This window comes from Colius striatus, chromosome 4, assembly GCF_028858725.1.
Source record: "Colius striatus isolate bColStr4 chromosome 4, bColStr4.1.hap1, whole genome shotgun sequence".
In the NCBI taxonomy this organism is placed as follows: domain Eukaryota; kingdom Metazoa; phylum Chordata; class Aves; order Coliiformes; family Coliidae; genus Colius; species Colius striatus.
The window spans coordinates 18557472-18583743 of NC_084762.1; the positions used below are offsets into that span (position 1 = coordinate 18557472).

The 26272-nt window shown below is 44.6% G+C and overlaps 1 protein-coding gene across 2 annotated transcripts in view; it reads right to left on the bottom strand.

The window, feature by feature from the left end:
• SLC22A23 (solute carrier family 22 member 23) overlaps positions 1-26272 on the bottom strand; it is a 114109-nt gene continuing 87837 nt past the window's right edge. The window contains exons 6-11 of one of the 2 annotated variants that reach the window (XM_061995209.1): positions 21075-21164; positions 15288-15390; positions 11110-11342; positions 8553-8585; positions 6688-6811; positions 1-984 (exon numbers count right to left, since the gene is read on the bottom strand). In XM_061995209.1, coding sequence (XP_061851193.1) covers positions 627-984; positions 6688-6811; positions 8553-8585; positions 11110-11342; positions 15288-15390; positions 21075-21164 — 941 coding nt within the window. In that variant the 3' untranslated portion in view covers positions 1-626. The remainder of the gene's footprint in view (positions 985-6687; positions 6812-8552; positions 8586-11109; positions 11343-15287; positions 15391-21074; positions 21165-26272) is intronic. The other variant, XM_061995210.1, reaches the window with a different exon arrangement.

Genomic DNA, 26272 nt, shown 5'->3' on the forward strand with positions numbered 1-26272 from the left:
TTTTGTTTTTGGTGTATACAAACCCAGCAGGCAGCCTGGGCGCTTGGGCTTTCTAGACAGGCAGAAGAATGTTGCACAAGTCTAAATTTCAGTCAATTCAACTTTGTAGTGGATCCCTCTTTCCTTTAAAGAAACACAAAAACAAAACAGAAAACAATCCCTCCCCTCCCCATGGTTTCTTTCTTGGAATGGCTGCACCTCTTATAAGAAGATGGCTTCATTTTTGTGATCTATGAAAGGAAAAGGAAATAAAGTGCTTCTTGAGAATAAATCAAAATAAATATACATATTTAATGGCAGGGAAAAAAAAGAGTTCTGAAGGGTTGCCTCCAGCCAGGTCTTTTCTCAGATAAGTCTTTTCCCCCATAACTTTTTCAAGAGCAATCTGCACAACAGCTGAAGATGCCAGAAGTTGTTTTAGCAGCAGAGTTGAATTCCCCCAAGTCTGTCTGCTCCATCACTGGTTTGTAAAATCTGTGCAAAACACCTTTGCCCCAAAAGTGCTGCTCCTCCTGCACAACAGCATCAAATGAAATACAAAAGAAAGAGGAGAAAGGAAAAAAAAACCCCAAAACAATAACAAAACCAACCAAAAATAAAAGCAAGGAAAACCCAAATCCACCTGGTTACATCGACTTCATCCCATTGGCAGTGGTATTCTCCGAGATCCCGTCGCTCACAGCTGCTGAGTCGTGGAGGCCGGAGTAATCCTTGAGTTCAGAGTTTGTGAGGAGCAGGGGCTGCTCCCCCTTCTTGTGCGGCAGGAGGGGCTGCCGGGTGTAATGTTCCCCGTCAGGGATGTTCTCGGGCAGGTTCTGGTTCTTGCTTTCCGGCAGCAGCAGGATGCAGATGATGCAGATGAGGGTACAGCAGGCGAAGATGACGTGGTGGAGGAAGTAGCCTTTCTGGTTGTGGAGCTCCATGATGGGGGCGGTCAGGCGGCCGAAGCCCGCGCTGGCCAGGACCAGCCCCAGCCCACCTCCCCTGCAAACACAGCAGAGGTGAGAGTGCAGCCCCACCGGCACTGGGGTGGAGAGGCAACAGCCCTCACGGGTGCCCCAGGCTTCCCCAAAATCCCTGGTTCTACTCACAGCTTTCATACTGCAGTTACTCCAGGAGGGAGTTGCTTTGCTGTTGTAGATCCAACTGCCTGTTTGCCTCAGTGTGGGGAAATAATGATACTCACTGAAGCGCCTTTACACACCCACACAACTGCCTCCGCACAAGGAGAAGGGCAGCTTTGTCACGTGTGTGTATAGAAAACCCTCTAAAGTATTCTCATTTCCAAGTATTCCTATATTCAGTGAGGGGGAAAAATAGATTTTGCTTAGCGTGTCAGCTTTCTCCAGTTTAGACAAGACACATCATGAAGCAGTAGGTGCAGAAGTCAATTTTGGCTATCTCTGAAGTAGCTGGCACCAATCAGCAATGGAGAAAGGAGATTAAGCTTTACAGGCTACTGCCTCGATCCATTGTCCCCAACACTGAGTGCTGAAATGTTTTCCCTGTAAAAACATGTCATGGCTGGAAGCTCTCAACACACTGACGTAATAAACCACATAATTTTCAGAAAAAAATAAAACCCATAACATAGCTAGTGCTCAGAATAGGAGAACAAGGGTTTGGGATTAATTTCTGAGATCTCCTCTTAGCTCACTGTACAAGTTGAGGCAGTACTCACTACCCCACTTGACTCTTTCTTCCTCTTTTCTCATATTCTTGTATCACAGTAAAGTTACAAAAGGTTTAGCATGGGTGAAATTCTTAAATTACAAATAGGTAACTTTATAAGAGAGATGCTCTCTGTTCCAAAATCTTCTAGTGATCAGCCAGGTTCAGCTGCTTCAGTTCCAGGCCCAAAGGCAGGGATGTAAATACTAACAATAACCAGACCTTACAGAAGACAACTGCAGAAGGTAAATTAACTAATTTAACTACTTGAGGGAAAAAAAGTTTCATCAACTATTGAGTGTACTAGAAATCACAGCACTCAGCCAACCACCCTGTTGAAGCTCATCTTCACCCAATCCTTCCCAAAATCCACTGCTGTTGTTCGACAGCTAAAGTGCAGCGAGCACAGGTTTCAAAAGATTCTCCTGGGACACTGATTGGGTAAAAATTCTCCAGACTCACAGAGTGTCTTTCCCAGACAATAGTGATTTCCCCAAATACTGCAAAAGCCCTTCTTAAAAACTTGCCAGCTTTCTGATGGCAATTTAGAAACTCAGCTGAATGCAGCCATTGTGCAACTGGCCTCCCTGCAACTTCATTAATACACTCACAGGAGTAATCCCCACAACCAGCCCCAAATGCATGGCAAGTCACCCTCCAAGCTGGCTCTGGAGCAACAAAAGTCCAGCTCATTTACATCACTGTTTGCTAGGGCTAAACTGTATCTCAAACCCCAAGAGGAGCCTGAGATAATTTTTAAAAGCTGCTATAAGGAGAACATCAAGTAAACCGAAAAGAAACAGAAAAAGGCAACAACAAAGGCAGTTCTGTCATTACAGGGGAAAAAACCCTTCTTCCCTCTGACATCAGTAATTAGAGCAGGCAGGCATTACCTTATCGAGCACCATCAAAACCTGGCAGGAGGCTAGAAAATACATTTTGGTATGTGTTCTAGAAGATTTTAAAAACATATTTGACTATACTGCAAATACAAAAATGGGGGGAAGGGAAGGAAACTGAAAATACCGTCAGGATTTTTTTGTTGCTCACATGAACACCAGGAAAACGATAACGGGGCAAAAGAGGCAGCACCCTCAGAATTCACACTGTTTTGGCAGGTGCCATGGAGTGGTGAGTGGAAACAAAAACCATTCACTGTGTTGTGGGGTCTCACTCCCCCTCAGTACAAGGGGCCAGCCGATGTACTTCCAAAGCGGGGCGAGAGAGGGAGCACAAGGGCTGCGGGCACCCAGGCCAAGCCCCGGCTTCTCCACTCACACCTCCGTGGGAGCAGCAAAACATCCTCACTGACACTCGTTTGCTCCAACTAGGCTAAACCTAAGAAAGGAGACTTGTCCTTCTCAGCTCAGGGGAGCAGTCAGTCCTGTCTTCAGATAGCCATTTGTCTGTCGAGCAAAGGGGTTGACACATGGTATGGCTCAGAGATAAGAACCAGAGAGCTACTCAGGCTGGAGGAGACTTTGGGAAAGCACCTCCTCCAGTCTCCTGCAGAAAGCTGGGAAAACAGTGAATTCAGACCAAGTTTTTAGGGCTTTGGCCAGTCAGCTTAGCCACTTCTTGAAGTCAGTCCCTGAAAACCTCCATGGTTTTTCCCTGTCTTCCCCATACATAAATGGCCTTGCTGTGTTCTCAGTCCTAGGCCAGAGCTTCAGTAACACACCAGGACACCCTTGGCCTCACTCATGGGGCAAGGCACCACCTTTGAAAAGCCCAGGTTCAGAGAACCACAGAATGGTAGGGGTTGGAAAAGACCTCTTGAGATCATCCAGTCCAGCCCAGATTAGGTTACACAGGAACGTGTCCAGGTGGGGCTGAAAACCTCCAGAGAATGAGACTCCACACCCTCCCTGGGCAGCCTGTGCCAGGGCTCCCTCACAGGAAAAAAGTTTCTCCTGATGTTCAAGTTGACCTTCCTGTCTTACAGTTTGTGGCTGTTACCCCTTGTCTTATCACTGGACACTACAGAAAAAAAGACTGGACCAGTGCTTTAGTTATAAATACCTAAAAAATAAAGTCCCCTCTCAGCTTTCTCCAGGCTAAACAGCCCCAGTTCCTGCTGCCTTTCCTCATAAGAGATGTTCCAGTACCCTGATCATCTTTGTATTCCTCCACTGGACTATCCAGAAGATCAGTGTCTCTCTTGAGCTGGGGAGCCCAGAACTGGACACAATACTCCAGGATAAGGCCTCACCAAGGGCAGGCTATGGAGGGGGAGGAGAACCTGCTGGCCACACTCTTCTTAATACACCTCAGGGTGCCATTGGCCTTCTTGGCCACAAAAAAAGGCACATTGCTGGCTCATGTTTAGTTTGCTGTCCATCAGAACTCCCAGGTCTCTCTCTCCAGAGCTGCTCAGTCCCCAGCCTGTACTGGTGCATGGGGTTGTTCTTTCCCAGATGCAGGACTCTGCACTTGTCCTTGTTGAACCTCATGAGGTTCCTCTCTGCCCAACTCTCAGGCCAGTTGAGATCCCGCTGAATGGCAGCACAGCCTCTGGGGAATCAGCCAGTCCTCCCAGTTTGGTGTCATCAGGGAACTTGCTGAGGGTACACTGTCCCCTCATCCAGGTTGTTGATGAAGATGTTGAACAAGATTGGCCCCAGAATCGATCCCTGTGGAACTCCATTGGGCATAGGTCTCCAACTCGATTCTGTGCTATTGATCACCATCCTCTGGGCTCTGTCATTCAGCCAGCTCTTGATCCACCTCACCATCCACTCATCCAAGCCACACTGCCTGAGCTTTGCTATGAGGATATTATCGAAAGACAGTGTCAAAGGCCTTGCTGAAATCAAGATAGATGACATTTATTGCTACCCCCCTCATCTAGCCAGCCAGTCATGCCCTTGTAGAAGGCTATCAGGTCGGTCAAACAGGATTTCCCCTTGGTGAATCCATGTTGACTCCTGATAACCCTCTGTTTAGAGATGACACCCAGGATGAGTTGTTCCATCTCCTTTCCGGGGATGGAGGTGAGGCTGATTGGCCTGTAGTTTCCCAGGTCCTCTTTCCTGTGCTTTTTGAAGACTGGAGTGACATTGGTCTTTATGAACCATTCTGTGCTCCACCTATTAATTATGGCCCTGAATGGATCTTTTAAGAGCTTCATGGCAGTAGGGACCACAAAGTGTTGCAGAGTGTCTTCATCCCTATTAATAAACAGGGACCCTGAAGCACATGCAGCTATTGTCACTCTCCTGTTGTCACCCAGCAGAGCCAGGAGAAGCAGAATTTTGGCTCCCAGACAGGATTTTATCTGCTTCCCTGTAGCAACACAAGTGATTTCAGGAAAAAAGCCTGCTATGTTCACATCATACGTCTGACCCTACTTGGCAGGTTCTCTTCTGGTTGATGTGGCCAATTCCTTATCTGTAGGTCTTTCAAACAGAGACAAGGAGAAAAATAAAAAGGCATAAAACCACCAAACTGACTGACATGCACATAAGTAAATAGTGGCCAGTGTTTTGGGCTGCTGTATAATCTCCTCACCACTCACACTCCCTTTCCCTGCAGAAATAACGTTATCTGTAAAATACATTCACAAAGTCAGAGAGCTTGGAAGAAAAGGTCACAGGTTGAGGAGACTCTGGCTACTCAGCTGAAAGTTTTCCTACAATACTTTTGAAAAGCTATTGAACAGGAGTATAATTTGGAGAAAAAAAAAGAAGAGGAAAAAAGAGCATCCTCTTCCCTCTACCTTCTCTCCCGCCAACCCACATGACCTACATTCCCAGGAAATTCACCAGAGTCAGGGCAGACTCCTGAATTGCTGTGATGTTGCTGAAAGCGCAGTCCAGAACACAAAAGCATGACCTTTGTGCTGTGACAGATAACAGCAAATACATAAAATGGTACAAAAAGCTTATTACAGGCATTTTATAGACAAAGATGTTTGATGGGAATCCAGTGGAAGGCTACCAAGATGATCAGGGGACTGGAGCATCTTTCGTATGAGGAAAGGCAGAGAGACCTGGGGCTATTTGGCCTGGAGAAGAGGACACTGAGGGGGCACCTTCATTAACACTGGTAAGTACCTAAAGGGTGGGATGTCAGGAGGATGGAGTGGCACTTTTCTATATAGTGTCCAGTAACAAGGCACAAGTAGGAACACAAAAAGTTCCATTTAAACACAAGGAAAAACTTCTTTGCTGCTGAGGGTGAGGGAGCCCTGGCACAGGCTGCCCAGGGAGGGTGTGGAGTCTCCTTCTCTGGAGGTTTTAAAAATCCATCTGGACATGTTCCTGTGGGACCTGATCTGTGTGAACCTGCTTTAACAGGGGGTTGGTCTAGGAGGTCCTTTTCAACCCTGACCATTCTGTGATTCTGTGATTCCATGGGAAGTTCTCTAGCAGACACCATCCGTCTGATTTCTACTTTTGCCTAGGATGAAAGTGCTCCTCTTAAAGAAAAACTTGGAGCCTCTGCTAAGATATGATCTGGGTACAAAGATGAGTTTATCTGCAATAAAGGCAGATTCCTCACCTTGAACTTCCAGAGCACCTGCACACACCAAAGCCGCACCTCTACAGCTGCCCTGATTGCCCTGCCCCACAGAGGCAGGGATTGCCCTCATCCACCTCCTCTTTCCACACACCTCTGGAATTTCTCTTTTAGTGTCAAGTCTCTGGCTCCTGCAGTCGGTGCTCACACAAATCCATCAGAGGAAGCCAATGCGGTTCAACCGCAAAGTATTTCAGACCGTGCTGAGCTGCAAAGAAATGCAATTTGTATGGTGCCTGGGCTGCTGACAATCACCACCCTGGGACACAAGATGGAGCCAGTGGAATCAAAGCCTGGCTGCCTACAGACAGGATTTCACTCCGGGAGACTGACTGCAGCCACCTTCAAAGAATGGCTCCAAAACTACTGTGAGGCCTCCAACTCCAGGGGATTTCCCCGCCCATACAACGTGTTGAGCTACACAGCCAGTTCACAATGAAACAAGGATCGTCATTTCATCCCCATCCTTTGGAGAGGGGGGCTCCAATGTCTCACCTGATGACTGTGGGTGTGATTTCAGCACAGAAGAACACACTGAGGCTTCCGACGGCATGCGAAGAAAACATACCCACGATGGAAAATGCCGTAGAGAACTTGTCTTTGACGCTGTCACTCATACCTGCCGAGACAAGTGTGTTCAGAAAAGGTGAAAAATTAAGCCAGACTTCCAGGGAAGAAAACAAGACAACAGGTTTATGTTACTTGTTCTCCTTAGACAATAATTTGAGTTGTTTTTGGAATACCAATTTAAACCTGATATTTATAAAATCCGTTCTTCAAGCACCTGAAACACAAACACTTGGGGAAAAAAATCATAATGTCATGTCAAAAATAGCAGTGATCTCTACATTATTTATGCCCAGCCACCGCAGAAAGGTTAAAGCCAAGAAAAAATACACCTTTGGGCAGTCTTTTAGGCACCAGTCACTTCCCTCCCACATTTGACAGACAAGCGGAGGCAGGCAGCGTTCATCAAGCTGCCAAACATCTGGTGCAGCTCGGTGGCTCAGGCACTGGAGGGGCTCACAGGATAAGGGGGGAAAGAAATAAAAGTGCTCCTAACTCCGTGCTGAGCCCCGCACGTGATCGGTCTGAAAATGCTGTGATGGCCTCCACCTAACAACTCTGGGTGAGAAAACCTAATGCCAAGGATAGTGAAGCACTCCCCTAAGACCCTGTGTCCAGCAATGCTGTTTGCTCAATCATTTAATGGTTGGATGACAGCAAGGTTTCTGGGAGTGAATAGTGTCTAGCAAGCACGAAGAAAAACCTCAGTAAATATAAACAAAGCAAAAGGAAACTGTCTCCTGGCCATGATGATGACACATCCCTAACTTGACACATGCTCGTCATCTGCTGTGGGCAGGGGTGGGATATCTGGCCCAGGGTTGTACAAGCTCCTGTGGTCAGTCCTGGGCAGTGAGGAGGCCACGGTGTTCACACAGGCTGTTGCACCATAGGAGGGGAACACATTGTGTCTGAGAGGAGTGCTTGGGGAAAGGACTGGAGCTTTGCAGTCAGTGCCCCTCCAGCCATGTCCCAAGATCCCAAGCAGGTGTGCTCTCTGGGTTGGATCCAACACAAAGTAACATCTACTTTCACTGTTGTGAATGTATCACTGCTCAGGACAGCAAAAGGAACTTAGATTACGATTTCTGAAACACCTTACAGCCTGCTCAGGGCTCAGCCCTTTCTGCAGTGCACCCCACATCCATAGGAGAGGGCAAATACTGCTGGCAGACAGGGACATGAGTGTGGCACCTTGCAAAGTAAGGGGCTCTGGGGCTCCTGGAACCTTTCTTGTAGCAGGTGAGGCTGCAGCACTGACCCTGCAAAGAGTAATGGACTGCTCAGCAGAACAAACTTTGGAAAAGCTGGAGCTGGGCAAGGACAGGTCTGTAAATCGAATACAGAAGGGTAGGCCCTGCTGCCCTGTAGCCTGTCACTGTATTGCTATTACAGTGCTTCAGCCTGGGGTGAGGTACCTGGGGAAGGATTTTCTAAGGTGCCTAAGTCCCTTTATCAGAATGGACTTTGGCATCTCAGATCTCTCTGGAAAAGATCAAACCAGAACTGTTATTTCTAAGGAGATTTTATGAGTAAGCATTGTATTGTATCTAAAAACAAACTCTGGTGTTCCTTTGCACCCTCTCTTGACATGTAGACGGAAGTCAAGAGCATATGGAAGGGATGCTACATTGAGAGTCTGCCTGTGAGCAGGGCCCCAAGGCACTTTGTAGAAGCAAGCTTTCCCTCTGCAGCAGCAGCTCTGCTCTGAGTGCTTTGGCCCCAGCCTTTTGGATCCACCCACTCCCTGGGAAATGCGTCCAGCATGATGCAGACCCGTCTGTACACCATACCTGAGTCTGGAAGTTGACTGTATTTTCCAATCACTGGATCCAAGACCATAGAAGTTAGAGTGAGATAAAAACAAAAGAGAGAGAAACCAAGAAAACACTTTTGTTATGTATGAAATTTATAACCAAACCAAAGGCAAATTCCACACAACCCCTCAGCCCCCCATACACTTCTCCTTTCCTGTGCTGTAACTGGCACATCTCACAGCCACCAGATAGGACATGTCATTTCCAGGTTCTTTTCAGCTGGAGGACAGCATGCTAATGAGATGGCACTAACAAATGCAGACATAAAGCATTTTTAAGAGCCCCAAAATTACCACTGGGATTAACACAAAGGCCTCTTTGTTGTTAATGGAGGAGGAGAAGAGAAACTGCCCTCCTGTCACAGCCCTGAGGGAAAAGCCAGTAGAGCTTTAGTTAGAGAGTGCTGGTGGGAGACCTCTTCCTCACCAAAACCCTGAGCTGGTGGTCCATGTGTCACTCAGCCACCAGCTGCCACATGTCCCAGCTGTGACAGAGTGCCTGGCAGCACAAGTTGGGCACAACTCTGCTCTGCTGGTGATCTCCCACCAGGCTCCTGGGACATCTCAGACCACAGGCTGGGGACTGCCGTGGGGGCTGGACACAGTGAGCCTCAAGGTCTGCTGTGGGTTTGCTGCTGATGGAGAACACCCCTCTCCTGCCTCTCTCAGTCTCAAACTCTGATTGCATTTGCTGAAACATGCAGGAAACTGTAACACATTTTATAATCAGCAGGGTCACCACTTGTCTCCAAACACTGTCTAGCTCTTCCGAGGAAGAAAAGGGGCACAGCCTAGAGTCAGGGGGGAAGGACAAACTGCTCCAAAGGTCAAGGCTGCCCTTCCTTCTTCTCACAAAGAGGAGAGGGCAGAGCAGGGAAGGCTGAGAGGCACACAGCACTGAGAGAAGTCTAAGGTGCCAACGCAGCAACAAGTGCCTAAAGCCAATGGCTGCTTAGTTTTAGCAACTTCTCTAATCAAACCACCAAAGCCCATTATGGAAAAGGCTGTAATGGCTTCTACAGGGTGTTCTCTCCCCACCTCCCTCCTCCCATTCTTATTGTTGATAAAGTGTGATCAGATTTTTATGGCTCTGGAGCACACTTTCATAATTCTAGCCTATTTTTATCCTCTAAGCAATTGCACATTTATTACCTTCAACAAACATCTAATGTCTCTAAAAAATCAGACAAATCTAGTGTAGAGGGACCCTGATGGACACCACCACAAGAATGTGGAGTTTTGGGAGGTTGCACACATGGAGCATGCACCTGCATCTGTCAACAGGCAGGGGATGAGATGGGGCCAAGAGGCTTATTCCCATTCTCATCTAGGACAGCTGGACATGGTAAACATGTGCCCAAAGGGAATGTAAACATCTGTGTCAAGCTGGGAACAAACACAGGTGATTTTGGAGTTTCCTCCGTGTCATGAAAGAGGTTCCCTGTTTCCCTCCTACATTCCACCCAACAGCATGTTCACTAAAGGTTAACTCAGTAAACACATCCAGGAAACGTAGCCTGTAAATATGGACAACTCTTGCTGGCTCAGGACTGCTTTCAGCATCTGAGAATGTGAAACCTTTCCATCCTCACTGTAAAAAAACTCACTCATTAAAGCCCTTAATTATTTCTAAACTTAGAAATGAAAAACAACCACAACCAGTATTTTGGTGTTTGTCTCAGGGCCAGTTTGTCCAGATCATGTCTCAGCTGTCTTCCTTGAGGTGAGTTTTTATGGAAAAGGTGTCTAATGGCTGGCAACTATGACAGTGGCAAAGCACATCCCTCCTTCCCTCTGCTTCAATACCTCTCTGCTCCATCACAGTAACCTTCCTCAACCAACAGCAAATGAAGACAAGCAAATGTAATTCAAAAAGGAAAAGAAAAATTTCTGTAGCAGTTTCCTTAAGCAGCTCAAAAGGGCCAGAGAAAGGTCACTGTTGAGAAAGGTCACTGTCTGCAGTGAGCAGGTGGGACACTTGCTTTTGGCAGGAACAACTCATTTGAAAAGCTGTGTCACCTCACAAAACCATGTGTATATGTTCACATGGACTATACATACACAGCACATTAAAAGCAGAGTCTCTGAGCTGCGTATTTCCATGCTACCTGTATATTAGTCACATTTAGCGAGATGCTCAGAGCAGGTAGAGGACACACACCTATTTCTTTATCTTCTGCTAGTTTAGAGGCTATTCAAGAAGCAGACTAAAGTTGGGAAGTTTTCTCTTCCTAACCCCTACTCAATTCCTTCCCCACACTGAAATAAAATTAAAAGTGTTTTTGTTTTTCAGTGACAGCCCCAGTGCTCAACAAGCTTTACCACAGGGACTCATGCAGAACGCAATACCTTTTTGTTAATGAAACTAAGACAATCAGTGTTTGGAGAATCCTTCAAACGAATTCAGCTTCTTAAACTAAGCAGGTGTAAGGCATGTAAAATCTGAGAAAGGCAAAGGAAATTCTAATAATCCCAGATCCCCTGTTTGCATGTCAGACTCGTGTGGTCCCGAAAAGGTCTCGCCTCCAACTTACAGTTGAGAAGGCCCAGCTGCAGAAGTGATGCCAGAGCTGTAAGGATCATGAAAAGCAGAAGTCCTCCTCTCCTCCCCAGAAACCCAACCACTGGGCACATGGCCAGGCAGGACGCCAGGGCAATCCCAGCCATGGTGTAGTAGTCCGCGTAGAAGTTGTGGGTAATCGCCATCTTCGCCTCATGCCCCATCATGCTTTTTGCAAAGCAGTGGTGTATGCCATAACCAGTCAGCCTAGGGCAAACAGGAGAGGGCAAGGGGAGATCATTGCTGGGAAGGCAGCCTTGCACTGCAGTATAATTCATTGCAGGAACACGTTAATGAAAATTGAATTCCTTTTGCTGCAGGAATACCTGGTTACATTCCTGCAAAGACTCAACTCGGACTTCTAGGTGCTGCTGTAAAAATGAGCAGTGATTAAAAGAAAAACCCCTATTCAACCAGACATTTACCATCTACTGGATTTATTTGTGGGTCAAGATTGGAGTATGAGCAACTTTATAAGGACTTCTAGTATGTAAATTGTTTTCCCAAGGTATTTCAGAACTCCAGTATCTCAAGGACATCTCCGTTCTCACTGCATCTGCTGATGGTCACACAGCCAACACTGCTGTGAAGCAGCAGCCTGGGCTTGGGCAGTAAAATGATACACAGGTGCCACCTGTTTGTGGCACTTGGGTTGTACTATTGGTTTCACCTCACTACCCAAGCTGGTCTGTTACAACTGAAAACCCTTTGGAAATAAGTGTTTGAAGTCACAAGTGATGCAATGACTGTTATATTTCTGAAACAGTGACCCCTAGTTCAGTCTTCACACTGGTGTGGCCAGCAGAACCAGGGAAGTGATTGTCCCCTTGTGCTCAGCACTGGTGAGGCTGCATCTTGAATCTTGTATTCAGTTTTAGGCCTCTCACTACAAGAAAGACACTGAAGTGCTGGAGTGTGTCCAGAGATGGGCAACCAAGCTGGTGAAGGGTAGGGAGCAAAAGTCTGATGAGGAACAGCTGAAGGAACTGAGGGTGTTTAGTCTGGAGAAGAGGAGGTGGAGAGGAGACATGATCACTCTCTACAACTACCTAAAAGAAGGTTGTAGCAAGATGGGGATTGGTCTCTTCTCCCTAAGTAACAAGTAATAGCACAGGAGGAAATAGCCACAAGTTGTGTCAGGCGCGGTTTTAGATTGGAAATTGGGAAATGTTCTTCACTGGAAGGGTTGTTAAGACATTGGCACAGGCTGCCCATGGAAGTGGTTGAGTTCCCATCCCTGGAGATATTTAGCCATGTAGATAAGGTGCTGAGAGACATCATTTAGTGATGGGCTTGGCAATGTGAGGTGGGTGATTGGACTCAATGATCTTAAAGGTCTTTTCCAACCAAACTGATTCTATGGTTGACACCACTCCTCGTAGCAATGTGCCTCTCCTTCCCTTAAAAGAAGTTTCCTCGTAATAAGAGTGATCAACATTTTGCCACTCCATTTCATTGCTCTTTCTCCCATTTCCTCCTGCCCTGAGGAAAAGGAAGGAGGGAGAAAAAGAAGGGAGGAGAAAAAAAGGTGAGAGAGAAAAAAAGGTGGGGAAAAGGGGAAGACCAGGGGTCTAGAGGTACAGAAGCCACATGAATAGCTCCAGGATCATCCCTGATAGGGTGCAAAACTGCAGCAGAGCTGTTACAGGATGTCACTGCTCCCAGTGATCCCCACTGCAGTACAATCCTCCCTGCCAGGATGGGCCTTCTGCCTTAGGCATTTAGACCAGAAAAACCTCCTGTCGTAAATTAATTGTGCCTGACAGAGCAGCAGGCACAGATCCAGGTCTCCAAAAAATGAATGGCAGGTACATTACAGCAATAGACCTCTATCCTCCTGAACACCAGGAGTATGAAACTGTCAGTATAAACTTGATATTAACATAGGCACTGAAAACAGCTTGGGGAATAAGCAATTGCTGGGCACAAGACAGCCCAGTGCCTGGGGAATTTCTCTTGCAATCTTGTGAATCAATGCTATCACTCAAAAATACACCCCCAATACCAAACACTTTCCCATTTGCAAAACCCTACCACAATTACTCGCTGTAACACAAGAACATAATTTGCTTTGGACATCTAGATTGCAACTGATTCCTCCCACAAGAGAAGTATTAATCACCAAAACAATGTTAATACGAGGGCAGAGTTAACCAGTATGTATCTTCTACCTTTCTCTCCTGTGCATGCAGGCACACTTGCTGAAGTTGTTATTTAGGCCATGACCTATAAACTAAATTAAGATATAATTTGGACTTTGCTTTCCAGCTTGCTTCCCCAGGAATTATTCTATTAAGATAATCAGCTGAGCAGCTCAGAACAGTTGCTTTTAAAACTAAATACTCTTATCTCCCTTGATGTCTTATCATTCCCTGCAAAAGGGGATGTTCCTCCATGTTCCACACTACTAAAATTTAGCACAGCCCTATCTAACAGGATTAGTAGAATAATTAAATAGCTTTTTTGTCCCTGCCCCCTAAAAAGAAACATGAAAGCTATTTCCTCAAACACACATCTCCATGTGCTACGTGGATGACAAACAGCCTGTGTGCACCATTGCCAGGAGTCCCTCTTAGGGCTGCCTAGTTCTGGTTTAGGGCATTTCCAAATGTGCATAATTAAAAAGGGTGGTGAGAATTCCCCCCCCAGATATATTTCACAAAGACAGTTAACACTGGCTATTAAATCTATCAGCTCAACCTAAGGGGAACATGCTGTTTCAGAACAGTTACCCATTGGTAGGTAGGAGAGACACATAAATATCATAAATCCAGAGATGGCTCTGCAACACTGAAGATAACGCTGAAGACCAACCCCTAAAGTCTGTGTGACCATCTCTCCAGCACAGGGGCTGCCCTCTCTGTGTTAGGACTGACCCATGAACCTGTTAACAGGAGTGAAGGCTGCAGAGTAGTGCCCTGACGTGATGAAGAAAAAGCCACAAGAGAACTACATACTTCTAAACGGAATAGAGGATGGGGGATTTCCATTCTTCACCTCACCTCCCATTTGAAACAAACAAACATGAAAGGAATTAAAATTGACATTCTATAATATGAAGAAAAATGAGAAAATCCACTGTTGCTGCCCTCCTAGAAGCTGGGTCTGGTTAGAGGCTAGATTTCCAGCTCATCTATTTCCTCTTTACCAGGTGGTCAGTTCTAGACAGGAGGTCTTAGAGACTGTATCCTGCAAAATTCTCTGGCATATATCTGGGTTTGCCTATGTAAGTGTGTCCAAGCCCGTGCTTTAGGACACAGGCATCACATTGCTCTGTGCCAGACCACACATTCTCCCTGTGTGCTCCACACACGATTTGGGAGAGCTGAAGCACTTTGTAATCTGCTTTTGAAGACTTACACAGGGGAGTGAGCTTGTGTTTTTGGGCAAGCAACATCTTCCTCTGTAATACAGCTATATCAGGTGTAATCAACTTACACTTGAAGGAACGACTCTATGCACCAGTACAGGCTGGCAACTGGCCTGCTGATGAGCATCTCTGCAGGGAGACACCCGGGAGTCCTGGTCAACAATAAGCTAACCACAAACCAGCAATGTGCCCTCATGGCCAAGAAGGCCAATGGCATCCTGGGATGCATCAAGAAGAGTGTGGCCAGCAGGTCGAGGGAGTTTCTGCCCCCCTCTTTCTGCCCTAGTGAGGTCTCATCTGGAGTCCTGTGTCCAGTTCTGGGCTCCCCAACTCAAGAGGGACAGGGAGCTTCTGGACAGAGTCCAGCTCAGGGCCACCAAGATGATCAGGGGACTGGAGCATCTTCCTTATGAGGAAAGGCTGCAGGAACTGGGGCTGTTTAGTCTGGAGAAGAGGAGACTGAGGGGGGGATCTCATTAATATTTACAAATATCTAAATGGTGGATGTCAGGAGGTTGAGACATCCTTTTTTTCTATGGTATCCAGCAACAGGACAAAGGGAAATGGGATGAAGCTGAAACACAAAAAGTTCCATTTAAACATAAGAAAAAATTATACTCCTGGGGCATTACTGACTTCAAAACTTTTTTCCAGGATCATATATGAGAGACACCAGGAAAGAGTTCCACAGTAGGAAACAGAGGAGCTTCCCCATAATTTCCTATTCCTGCTTCCAGATCACCAACCACACAACTATTCAAGCAGAAGGAGATCAGACTTACGAGTTCACACACAATACTACGATGTTTTTCCACAGGTTCCTGGTTCCCACCACTTTAACAATGCAGACTTTCTTCGGTCTCCTGGCGATCTCCTTTTCCAGCTCTGAAACAAACCAAATCAAAATTATTTTTTACTGGGGAGAACAAGGAAAAGAAGCTTCGTTTTGTGAACTACAGATATTCTGAGGGATGTTCTGGAGAGCAGTACACTATCACTATCACTATCACTATCACAAATAGCAGCTATAAGACTGTTAAACAAACTGTCTAAAGTTCATCTCAGGTTCCTCCTTCTCTTCCAAACTTCTTTTAACTTTCTCAGGGCTGAAGAACTGCCCAAGAATTTCACACTCCAAACTTCCTCTTGGTTTCAAACGTGTATGTAGAATGGGGGCAGTACAGAGCTGAAACCCAGTAAGCATGACATAAAACTTCAGGATTCCACTAATTTTTAGACCCTCACAAGCAAGAGGACTGTGCTCATGCAGGGTCACTCTCAAAGAGGGTCTCTTAGCTCTGTTACAAGCCCTGCTGCATTTCTGCAGTGCACACCTGAAAAGCCATGGAAAGGCTCAAACTCATTTTGCACGGGAATCTTTCAAGATTTGATCAAATCCAAGTTTCAGAAAGAAGTGGCTAGGATATGATGTCAGCTCATCCTCGTCCCCTCTCTAGACATTTCAAATGCTTAAAATTGTTCTGATGAATGTCCTAAATAAAAGACATTTCCTTAAAAATCCTTGGGCATCATCAGCCGTGAGATGTCTTTGAGTTTCAGAACTAAAACCTCACCTTGTGCTTAAAGGTGTTGGGCAGCTGCAAGCTAGCTTTGCTCAGTAATGCTACAGTAAACACACAAGCCTCACTGATATTCTTGGTCACACAGGACAAAAATGAAAGGTGCTGCTTACTTCCCAAATGTCATTAGGGTAGAGATTGAACACCTATCTAAGCACATGAACAAATCCACTGCTTGCAAGCTACTCGATCAGCAAGATAGCTACGAGGGCATCAAGCCTGGTAAAAACCAAACAAGTTGTAGCTATAAAGAAGCATCACAAAAATGAGGCACTCCAAGAATACAGACTAGGACTGTTTTTAGGCCAAAGGCTTGGACTGCTGCTTTCTAGACTGACTGGCCTTGTTCTGCCCCGTGCATGCGTTCCCTTCATGCACAGCAAACAGGCTGCGTGTCCTCAGTTGTTCGCACTGGCCTGCCCCGACCTCAGCCTGACTCCACCGAACAGCAATCTCTTTGAGAGATGAAAGACAGGGCTTAAAAACAAAAGCAAGCTGTGGCTAGGGGAGGGGAAAAACCCCAAATCCAGAAGAGGTAAATCACCTGAACTGACAAACAAATCAAAAGACGCTTCTGTCTGTTGTTTGAAAATTGTATCATAAAAATAATGAGTCAAAGAAATGCTGTTTATATGCAAATAGTTGAGCTATTCACTGCTCACAGGTCACTCCTGGTCTCTCATGTAGCTCCATTACAGGGAACGCTTCTGAGAAAAGCAGCAAAGGGTATTTCACATTAATGATTGTACTTAAGCAGACTAGTCCTGTATTACTTTCCTTACTACCTGATAAGATCCATTTCTCCCCAGAATCTACCCAGCACTAAGCTCAAAAGGGCATAAAACCAGGGATGGAGCGCAAGAGGAAACCAGTCAAATTAATATTTGTATCGCAGGAGCACTTGTCAGGCTCAGCAATGGAGAAAGGCTATATTTAAAGGATAAGTAATGAAAAAAAATGGTATCTAATCTCAAAGAGCAAAGTCAAAATGATTTTTGTAGCAAGATTCTGGAAAGAAGTAAATGGGAATAAAATAATTCAGAACAACTGAAGCAGATAGATAAAATATAAAGCCTACCATTGAGCCCAAACCTGCACAGCAGAAAGTCAAAGCAAGCACTACAAGCAGCACAAGGTTTTGAAACACTGACTCTTTACTGTTTCAGCAGAAGGGCAACAATGAAAATCAACACACACTGCACAGATTTTACGTGGACATTAAGGTTCTCTCAGACTTACTAGGAATGACCAGATCTGGCCTGTCAAAGTAAAACATCTCCTCTGTCAATCGCTGACACCGTATTATTTGGATGTTCTTAATTTGGTAGGAGGGGAGTGGTTGGTGGTGGTGTCTGGGTTTTTTTGTTGGGTTTTGTTTAGGGTTTTTTTTTAGGAAGAGAAAGTAGGTTTTATTATCAACATGTGCTTTATTGAGTCACAGTTTCATCAAATTAAGAGAAGTGACAATTAATTTAATAACCCTTCTCTTAAGAGCCAAACAATATTTTACCCTCCACTCCTGCTCTGTTCATACACTAGAGATTGCTGCAATCCATATGTTCTTTATTTACTGTCATGCATCCTTCTTGTGTGCACTCAGGCCCCCTTTTTAACCCTTCTTACAAATCAGTCCTGAACTAATTCTTGTTAGCATTTTTTACTGAACTGCTGCTCTACCCTCAACTAATGGATAGGCTGAACCAACAGACATCTCCTGCTTCATCTGCAGTGAGGATCACACAGAAGAGGCATTTCACTCCTCCTCTACCCTGCCTCCCACAGCAGTCTCCCTTCAGTGGACCCTTGCTTCTGCTCTGATGGAGGTTGTACTCTGTGGATACATAGCATCATTACAAAAAAACTCCCCAAAGAGATTCCAGATGTAGCTGGGTTACAAGGGAAAGAAGTAAAGGAAAGAAAGGGAAGGGGAGGGGAGGGGAGGGGAAGGGAAGGGAAGGGAAGGGAAGGGAAGGGAAGGGAAGGGAAGGGAAGGGAAGGGAAGGGAGAAAGGGAGAAGAGAGAAAGAGGGAGAAGGAGAGAAAAAGAGAGAAAGAAAGGAAGGAGGAGAGAAAAAGAGAAAAAGAGAAAGAAAAAGAGAGAGAAAGAGAGAAAGAGAGAAAGAGAGAAAGAGAGAGAGAGAAAGAGAGAAAGAGAGAACGAGAGAAAGAGAGAAAGAGAGAAAGAGAGAAAAAGAGAGAGAAAGAGAGAAAGAGAGAAAAAGAGAGAGAAAGAGAGAAAGAGGGAAAGAGAGAAAGAGAGAAAGAGAGAAAGAGAGAAAGAGAGAGAAAGATCTTGTCTCACACCTTACATCAAAGGATGCAAACAGGACGCAAACAGCACCTGACCTTTTACTGAAAGCTTTCTGGCCCTACCAGCTATTTACTCCTCCATCCCTCCACAATGTGTTGAAACTCCAAGTCCAAATCACCTGCTTCAGATGAATGACTTAAGCATCCAACACCATCTATCTTTCTGACAACTTTCTCCATCCTTTGTTTCTAGCAACAGATCTTAGGTTGTCTGGACATCATAGGTCAACATTAAGATTTTACAAGAGAAATCAAGCCAATGGCTATTCAAAACCCATGGAAGCAAACTATTACTCTCTCAGTTACAGGAGTAACACCAGGAAACATTCCCTACCCCCAACTGCTTCTTTGATTTTGCACTGAAGTCATCAATTTAGAAGGAATTTGTTTCGGTTCCGATTGATTTACCACAAGGGTGAATGTGCAAAATAAAACATATTTTTATCCATTTATTCAGAAGCCCATTATGAGTTTTCCCATACTCTTGAGCCCACACACACTCTAGGCCTCCTATTCAGGGACTTGGTAGGAAAACTGTCAACAAGCTAACTCTTTCTATCTCGGTGGGAATGAAAACTATTCACTGGGAGACTTTAAAACTCTCATGGGGAGGGAAACCCTACCAGCTTCCAGCTCCCAAAGCTGCTGAATTCTCGTGGGATCCCTCTGCATTTCAGGAGCATGGCTTTAAAAATCAAAAACTATCTTTAAAGTCTTCAAATGGAGCCACCTATCTCTGTGTCACTTGGCAAAGACAAAATAGATAATGCCCGAATCAAGTTGCCTAAAAAGGATGTCCAAAATGACAAGTGTCCTGTGGTGATGGACTTCTGCTGGATTTTTCTGGCTGCTAAATGATACTGTCAGTAGCTCTTTGAACATGAAAAAAGCTATAGAAGCCCAGCACAGAGGCTCAGTCAATCCTTGGAGCACAACAGCTCTGCAGTAGGAGGTAAATCAGCCCAAGATGCAGAGCTAAAGCGACCTCCTCTCAGTCATACAGACTTACTGGTACAGAGGGTTATTTATACCTTCAGGTTTTCTGTCTCCATGAACTCCTTTTGTGTCATTTATTTGCCTTTATCATGCAGGACTGATTCATTGCATTTTTGAAAAGCCTAATAGTACCAGAAATATTGAAGGCTATCAAGTCACATATGGAAATTATGAGGTGGGTAAGGAGCTGACTGACGGACAGCCAGCAATAAGGGATATAAAAATGGAATTCATAAGTGGATGGCAGGAGGTTAGTGGCAGGGTGACTTGTCTTACTCCCCTCAAGAAAGAAATCTTGTTTAATAACCTCATCAGGGAGCTTGGCACAAACTTTAGGAATGTGTCAATGAAGTCTGCTGGTGACAAAGTGAAGCACTGCCAGTAGTACAGCACAAAAATGGGATGTTAGAGGGAACTGGGAGAGCTGGAGATCCTGTATGGCAAAAGCAAGTAAAAATGCAAAAACACAAGGTAAGATACTCAGGGACTGATGGGAAATGCTTCTGCTGGAAGATCAGCTTTTAGCAAGTACTGTGTTGTACTTGGTTATATACTACTTGAACACAAATGACTGTAACACACCAGTTTATCGTGTCCATGAGGTATTTGGAAATCAGACAATGAAATACTGGTGCTCTTTTACAATTGCAGTCATCAATATTTGAGAAACTAAAGCTTTGGCAAGCCTATTTATAAAAGGAGAGAAGATAGAGGAGAACTTCAACTCACACAGCATTGGAAAAGAGAAAAGGACATTTAAGATAGTCACAGACAGGAACAAACGAGATGGGGAAAAAGACAAAGAATATGGACAGATGTAGTATATTTGAGTTGAATGATAAAATATACCCCAGTACAAGAGCAATTTGGAGTCTGGAATGCCCTTCCAACAAAGGCACAGGACATAAATACTAACAGCATGTAAAATGAACCTCATTTCATGAGAGCAACTGTATAACTCTATGACTATAATAGCAAAGGACTGATTGCAATAATTTGTTTCAATTCCATATTTCTAATTACATTCAAAAGGAAAAGTCAGACATAAGTTTGCTGTTGCAATCCTCAATTGTTCATGTGCATTATAATACAGCACCTAATTAGATGATCACACAGTAGTTTTTCCCCCCGGAACGTTCACTACAGTCAGTAAACGGGCAATTATTAATGATGTCTCTACCTTTCCTGTTCAACATGTGCCCCTCAACTTTATTATCCAAACCTCCCAGTGAATAAAAAAATCATAGGTTTCCTCAGAAACATTCCTACAGTGCTGTCAGAGTATTCATGTACTTCATAAATTACAATGAAATCATCTCTACCACCTTCTTGTAAGATTAAGGACAAAGATTATTCCTGTTTTGTGAGCAGGGAGACAATATACAGAGGAACTGTGTCCAGAATGAGAAAAATCAGCCAGCAATACCCATTGTAGGTGCTGACACAAGTGCTCCCAGCTTTCTGCAAATCAAACCCCAGAATCACATGCTAGAGAAAGACACTGAAGAAACTGTGATTAGTGACAGCTCTGAAAGAGCCCGATTCCAGGAAAATTTGCATCGTCTTACAAGAACTTCCCTGGCAGACCCAGGGAGTGAGTACAGCTCTTCAAAAGGCATTCAGCTTCATTTCCCCAAGACTGTCCTCTTTCTCACTGCAACCCTCTGCCTCATTCACTACACACCTTCCAAATTCTGCAACAAATGAGGAACAGACAACAGCTTCATTCCCACAGCATCGTCCATCCTATGCACTGATTCGTCCATCCTATGCCCTGTGGAAAAAATAGGTCGTAATTATGTTATTAAAGGCTGTATCATCAGGTCTTCATGCCAGGAGGCCAAGCAAAGGTTGCCCAGGCAACCTGACTTCTTCCATTTCCCAGAGAGTGACTTGTCAACGTTTACATTCTTCTAACATTAAAACAAAACAAAGCACAAAGAATCCCCCAGATGTCATTGTGTGGAGCCCCATCTGGGCTATCAGGAGGTTTCAGATTCCTGCACATGCATTGCTTCGATCTACTGCCAGAGCTATGGAGGAAACCTCAGCAGGCACAGCAGGTGAGCTAGGCAGCATGGGGGGTGGGGAGAAGCACAGATTTTAGGAGAGGATTTCACATGATAAGAGTGCTGAGACTTCATCCTTGGGCTCAACAGCTTGCTCTGGGGGGAACAGTCCCTTTCGTCTCCATGCTCTAGCTCTTCTCTCCTTTTCCTCTAGAGCTGTTAATTCTCTCTAGTCCCTTGTTGCCTTTGCCCCTCTAAGTCCCTTCCAGCTATTTTTACACATTGCTCCCACAATTGTTCTCACTCTCTTATTTCCCCTCTTTGCCCACTGTCCCCTCTCACTGCTTTCCTCCTACACTTGGTCCCCAAGGTCTTCTCTCCTGCCCCTCACCTCCTCATGCAGGAGCACCCATCCTTTCCCTCTTGGTGGGCTGGTGGGGAGCACAGGGGCTGGTTGCCAGCCCTTTGCACCCACTTCCTGCCCAGCCAAGCTGGCTGCTCTGGGAGGAAAGGCAGCACTGCCAACAAAGAGCCAGTGTGCCAGCTGGGGACAGAGGAGTTGTGACAGGTTGAAGTGGGGCCAGCAAGAGACTGCAGAGGCCTCAACTAGTGAGAAAGTCACATTCAAGCTTAAACAGAGGCTGACAACCCCCTCCCTGCCTTTATTTATTTATTTTCTATAATATTTGGCTTTTACCAGTGGCATCAAAAAGCACATCCTCAACAGAGTGCTCCCTCTTTCCCCTGTCCTCTCTAAACCCTGCCTCTGACAGAAGTCTGCTGCCCTTGGCAGGGATACAGTCAGGGTGCACACAGGCTCTCCTTTTCCACTCCTGCAGGCCTAGCCACCGGAAGGACTTCCACTGATGGGTTTTATTCTTGTTACTTGCTATTTATCATGTACTGTGTGCCCTGAGAGAGTTGCACAAACTCTATCATTTACTGCTTCTGGACAAGAAGGGGACCCCTAGGAGAAAGTCAGCCTCTCCTGAGAGCTGATTTAACATACCAGAGGGCAACAGAAATCACTAGATGGTTTCGTGCAAGATGGAAATCTCTGTGGCTGACATACAGCCCTTTGTAAGACTTAAAGGCTACCTTCAGGCAGCACCTCAAACTGTTTTAACTCAATTTCCTGTATTTACTTGACTGTCCCTCGGGACTTGCATGGGATATTTAAGTTAGACACTATTAAACAGTCAAAAAATAGGAAGATACCTGGCAGGTTTGTACATAGCAGCATTGTGATGTTAGCTGTTGTGGAGTTATCTGTATCACGAGGCCAGGGACATTGCTTGCTTTCTCTAGCTAACACACCCAGCTCTTCATCCACCACAAGCTTTAAAACAGTATTGTGATTGTAGATGTGACTGTCTAAGAGTACGAGTAAAGCTTTATAGGGAGAGTTAATCTCTTCTGTTAGGGAAGGAGACTGACTTTCAGACATAAAGCTTTTTCATCCTTCCCTCTGCTATTTACCCAATGAAAGCAAAAGCATGCAGATATATAGATTCAAGCCTCAGGCTTAAGGAAAAAATAAAGGCAAAACAAAACAGGAAACTAGCTTATGTAGAAAAGAAAAATCATGGCAGTGTATAGCTCAGTAGCATAAGGTGAATGATCTTTTTTCTACATGAAAAAGTCGCTGAAAAACACAGCTTTCCTAACTGCAGTCCACATCCACACACACACACAGAGCACTTGCCATTACTGTATGCCTTCTTCTTCTCCACAACATGTCCTGCATGCTAAAGTCATTGCATCTGTTAGGATGCTGACCATTTTTGTAATTATATCAATATTATTTTTCTAAGCTTAGAAAGGAACCTTGGAAAGGAACAGCTATAACCTCTCTGTCCACAATTTTCATCTGGAGATGAGCAAAAAGGGGATTTTTGTTATTCAGCCTCGTCAAGCAGTTATTTTCTGCTAAGGAATACCTGGTGCAGCAGCCCATCTCTTCCAGCCAACAAACTGACCCTTCACCCCACATGAAGGAAAAAAACATGCATCCTACCAAAATAACAAAAACCATCTAAAAGGTGTGAGGACAGTTGCCACTTTGGGATTTCCAGTTCTCCTAAACACACTTCTGTTTTTAACAGATCTCCAGGCTTCCTTAGCATTTATCTCAGGTCAAAAAAACCTGTCTTCCAGCTGCACTGAAATGTACATTTGTTTCTTGTTCCACAGGGAACAGACAGGGATATTTTTTGAGAAACTGGCAGTGAAGAAGCTGTACTGAATCAATATTATCAAGATATTTCCTCTTCTTAGGATTGAAACTGACAGTTTGGAATACTGTTGAAATATTTGTCAACAAAATCTACCAAAATCCCTTTTACAAATGACATTTCAATATGCAGTTGGATAAAAACATTCCCTTGATGCAAAAAAAAAATGAATGTAAACTTTGATTTCTGTAAGAAGGCAAAGTGTTGAGCCAGCTGGTGAAATTTTGAGACTGAAAGCATTAGGAATGATTTAAACAGGCCCAATTAGCACACTTAGATTTGTCAAGCATTGAATAAGAAAATATGACTACATAAAATAAATAAATAACTATTTTGTCATGCAAAGGCTAACTACTCCTGGCAAAAATCATGAGGTGCCTCAAACACTCATAAATAAAGCCACTTATAGTTGTTAAAGGGGCAGATTTGCATTAGTGTTGCAACCAGCAGCAAACCTGGGGCAGGTTATCATGAAGACCAGGACAATGTTGTTCATTTCCAGCATTCTGGACTCCTATCAACATCCCTTGGCTCATGTTAATTTGTTTGCCATACATACTCCCTCACTGGCTGAGCATTGCCCATCAACTGCCTGTGCTGATTTTCTCCAGCCATGGGTTGTTACCAAAGCTGCTGGACCTTCCAGCTGCAGCTGGATCACCATCCAGACATACAGTCACTCTCTTTAGAAATACCTCCCAGAAGAGCACTAGCAAACATCTCCCAATCTATGGACTGATTAAAAACCAGCAGATATATTTTGCTTCCTTTGTTTTTTTCCACCCAACACATGGGCCACCTCCCTCTACAGCAAATAGGCCTCAGAGAAGGCTAGTGGCACCTTGTGCTATGGGCAATGTAGCCAAATACACCAGTAAAAGCTTTCAGTAGGCAATGGGAATGGTATGATTCTTCAAGAAAGAAAAAATAAGCCTATTCAGTGCTTGGACAGTGATTCCAAATTGCATTTTCTTCCATCCCAGAAACACTTCACCCACTTGAATGCTACTTCTTTTTATCATGGAACTTGTATCAGCTGTCCAAATGGGTATGTATGAAACTACTGTGACTTCTTTAATGATCTGTTACACAGGATACACTAATCTGACTGGTACTTAGAAGCACAATTACAGTGGGGTTTCCAGCTGGAAGGGTCTGCAAGTGAGCAGTTTATCAGTTAAATGCGTGGGGAGCAATTCAAAACACAGGAGGCTGTTAAGCCAATGCAGCAGTGAGGAATAATAAACATCAACACAATGGTCCCTAACTACAGCAAAACAGTTTCCAGCTCTTTCAGATGGAAAACAAAGAGTAAAACAAATCACAAACAAAACCCCCTCCACACAGATAGGAAAGATCAAAAATGGAGTCAAGGGGAAATAGGGGATATCTGCATCAGGCTCAATGGCATCCTTTCTCCCTGACAAGTACCAGCTTTTTATCCATTCTTTGCTACAGCAACTACTGGTACGTGATTGTATCACACAAAAGCAGAGAGATACTTTCTTCTGCTTACTGACCCACTGGGAGACATATGGCCTGCAGTTTGATCACATTCTTCATTCAGGATTTCTTTTCTCCTGTTCTCAACACTCCCACACTTCCAGAATGAAAGAGAATGTCCTTTCTTCCAAGACTTTTAGTTAAGCTCATTTCATCCTTTTGATACTGCTCCTCTCTTACTCTTACCCCCTACAGAAAGGCAGTGTCCCTCCAGAGCTGGATCAGGAAAGCCTTAACATTGGGGGCTGCAAAGAGAGTTTGAAGAGAAAAAAGTAAGGGAAGAAATAATTAAAAAAACCCCAATATTCCAAACAAATCCAGCATCAACAAGGAAGCAAAAATGACCATGTTCTGTATCACCTGAAGTTTGCAAGAGTAATATACTGACAACTGCTATAACTAAATGTATTTGCAGGCAGAGAATCCAAGGCATCAAGATGTGTAATAATGGTTTTCCACATGAGAGGGAGTCTCTCCTTAAACAGGAGTGTATCCCAACCATGAAACTGTTGGAAAAAGTAATCAGTCCTGAAAATCATGTCATAAAACCATGCTGATACTTAGCATTCCCCCATGGACAATATCATTATACATGGCTTAAAGGAATCCCTCTAGACCACAGCTGCATCTTTATCATTTTCCTTAAAGGAAATTCAGGTAATTTATTTTTTGTTTCCTCTAAGTTAAATTTTATTTCCTCTGCAAATTCAAGAAGATGACTAGCTGAGAAAAGTCAAATTTAGAGTTGGTTGGGAAACTCTCAAGTCCAATTGTGAACTATTTCGTTACCTTGAAGACTGGTTTTCTCCACTACCCATCATTTACTCTGGGGAAGATATGCAAAAAAGATATGGAGGGGATGGAGATCACCAGGTTAATGGCTGCTCACAGATCCCTATGCTTTTCAGAACTTTACCAGAAGAATGGTATTTACATTGCAGTGCCACGTTGTGTGCCATGCAGATCCAGGAACTGTAACCCCAGACACAATTACCTGCAATTAATTAACACCAGGGTGCCAACTACAGTAGAAATCCCAGCAGTGACCTGGGTATGAATACCACAGAACCAAATAAGACTTTTTCACCCCTCCCTGATGAAGACATAGATTGAAAGTTGCAAGTGACAGTGAAAAA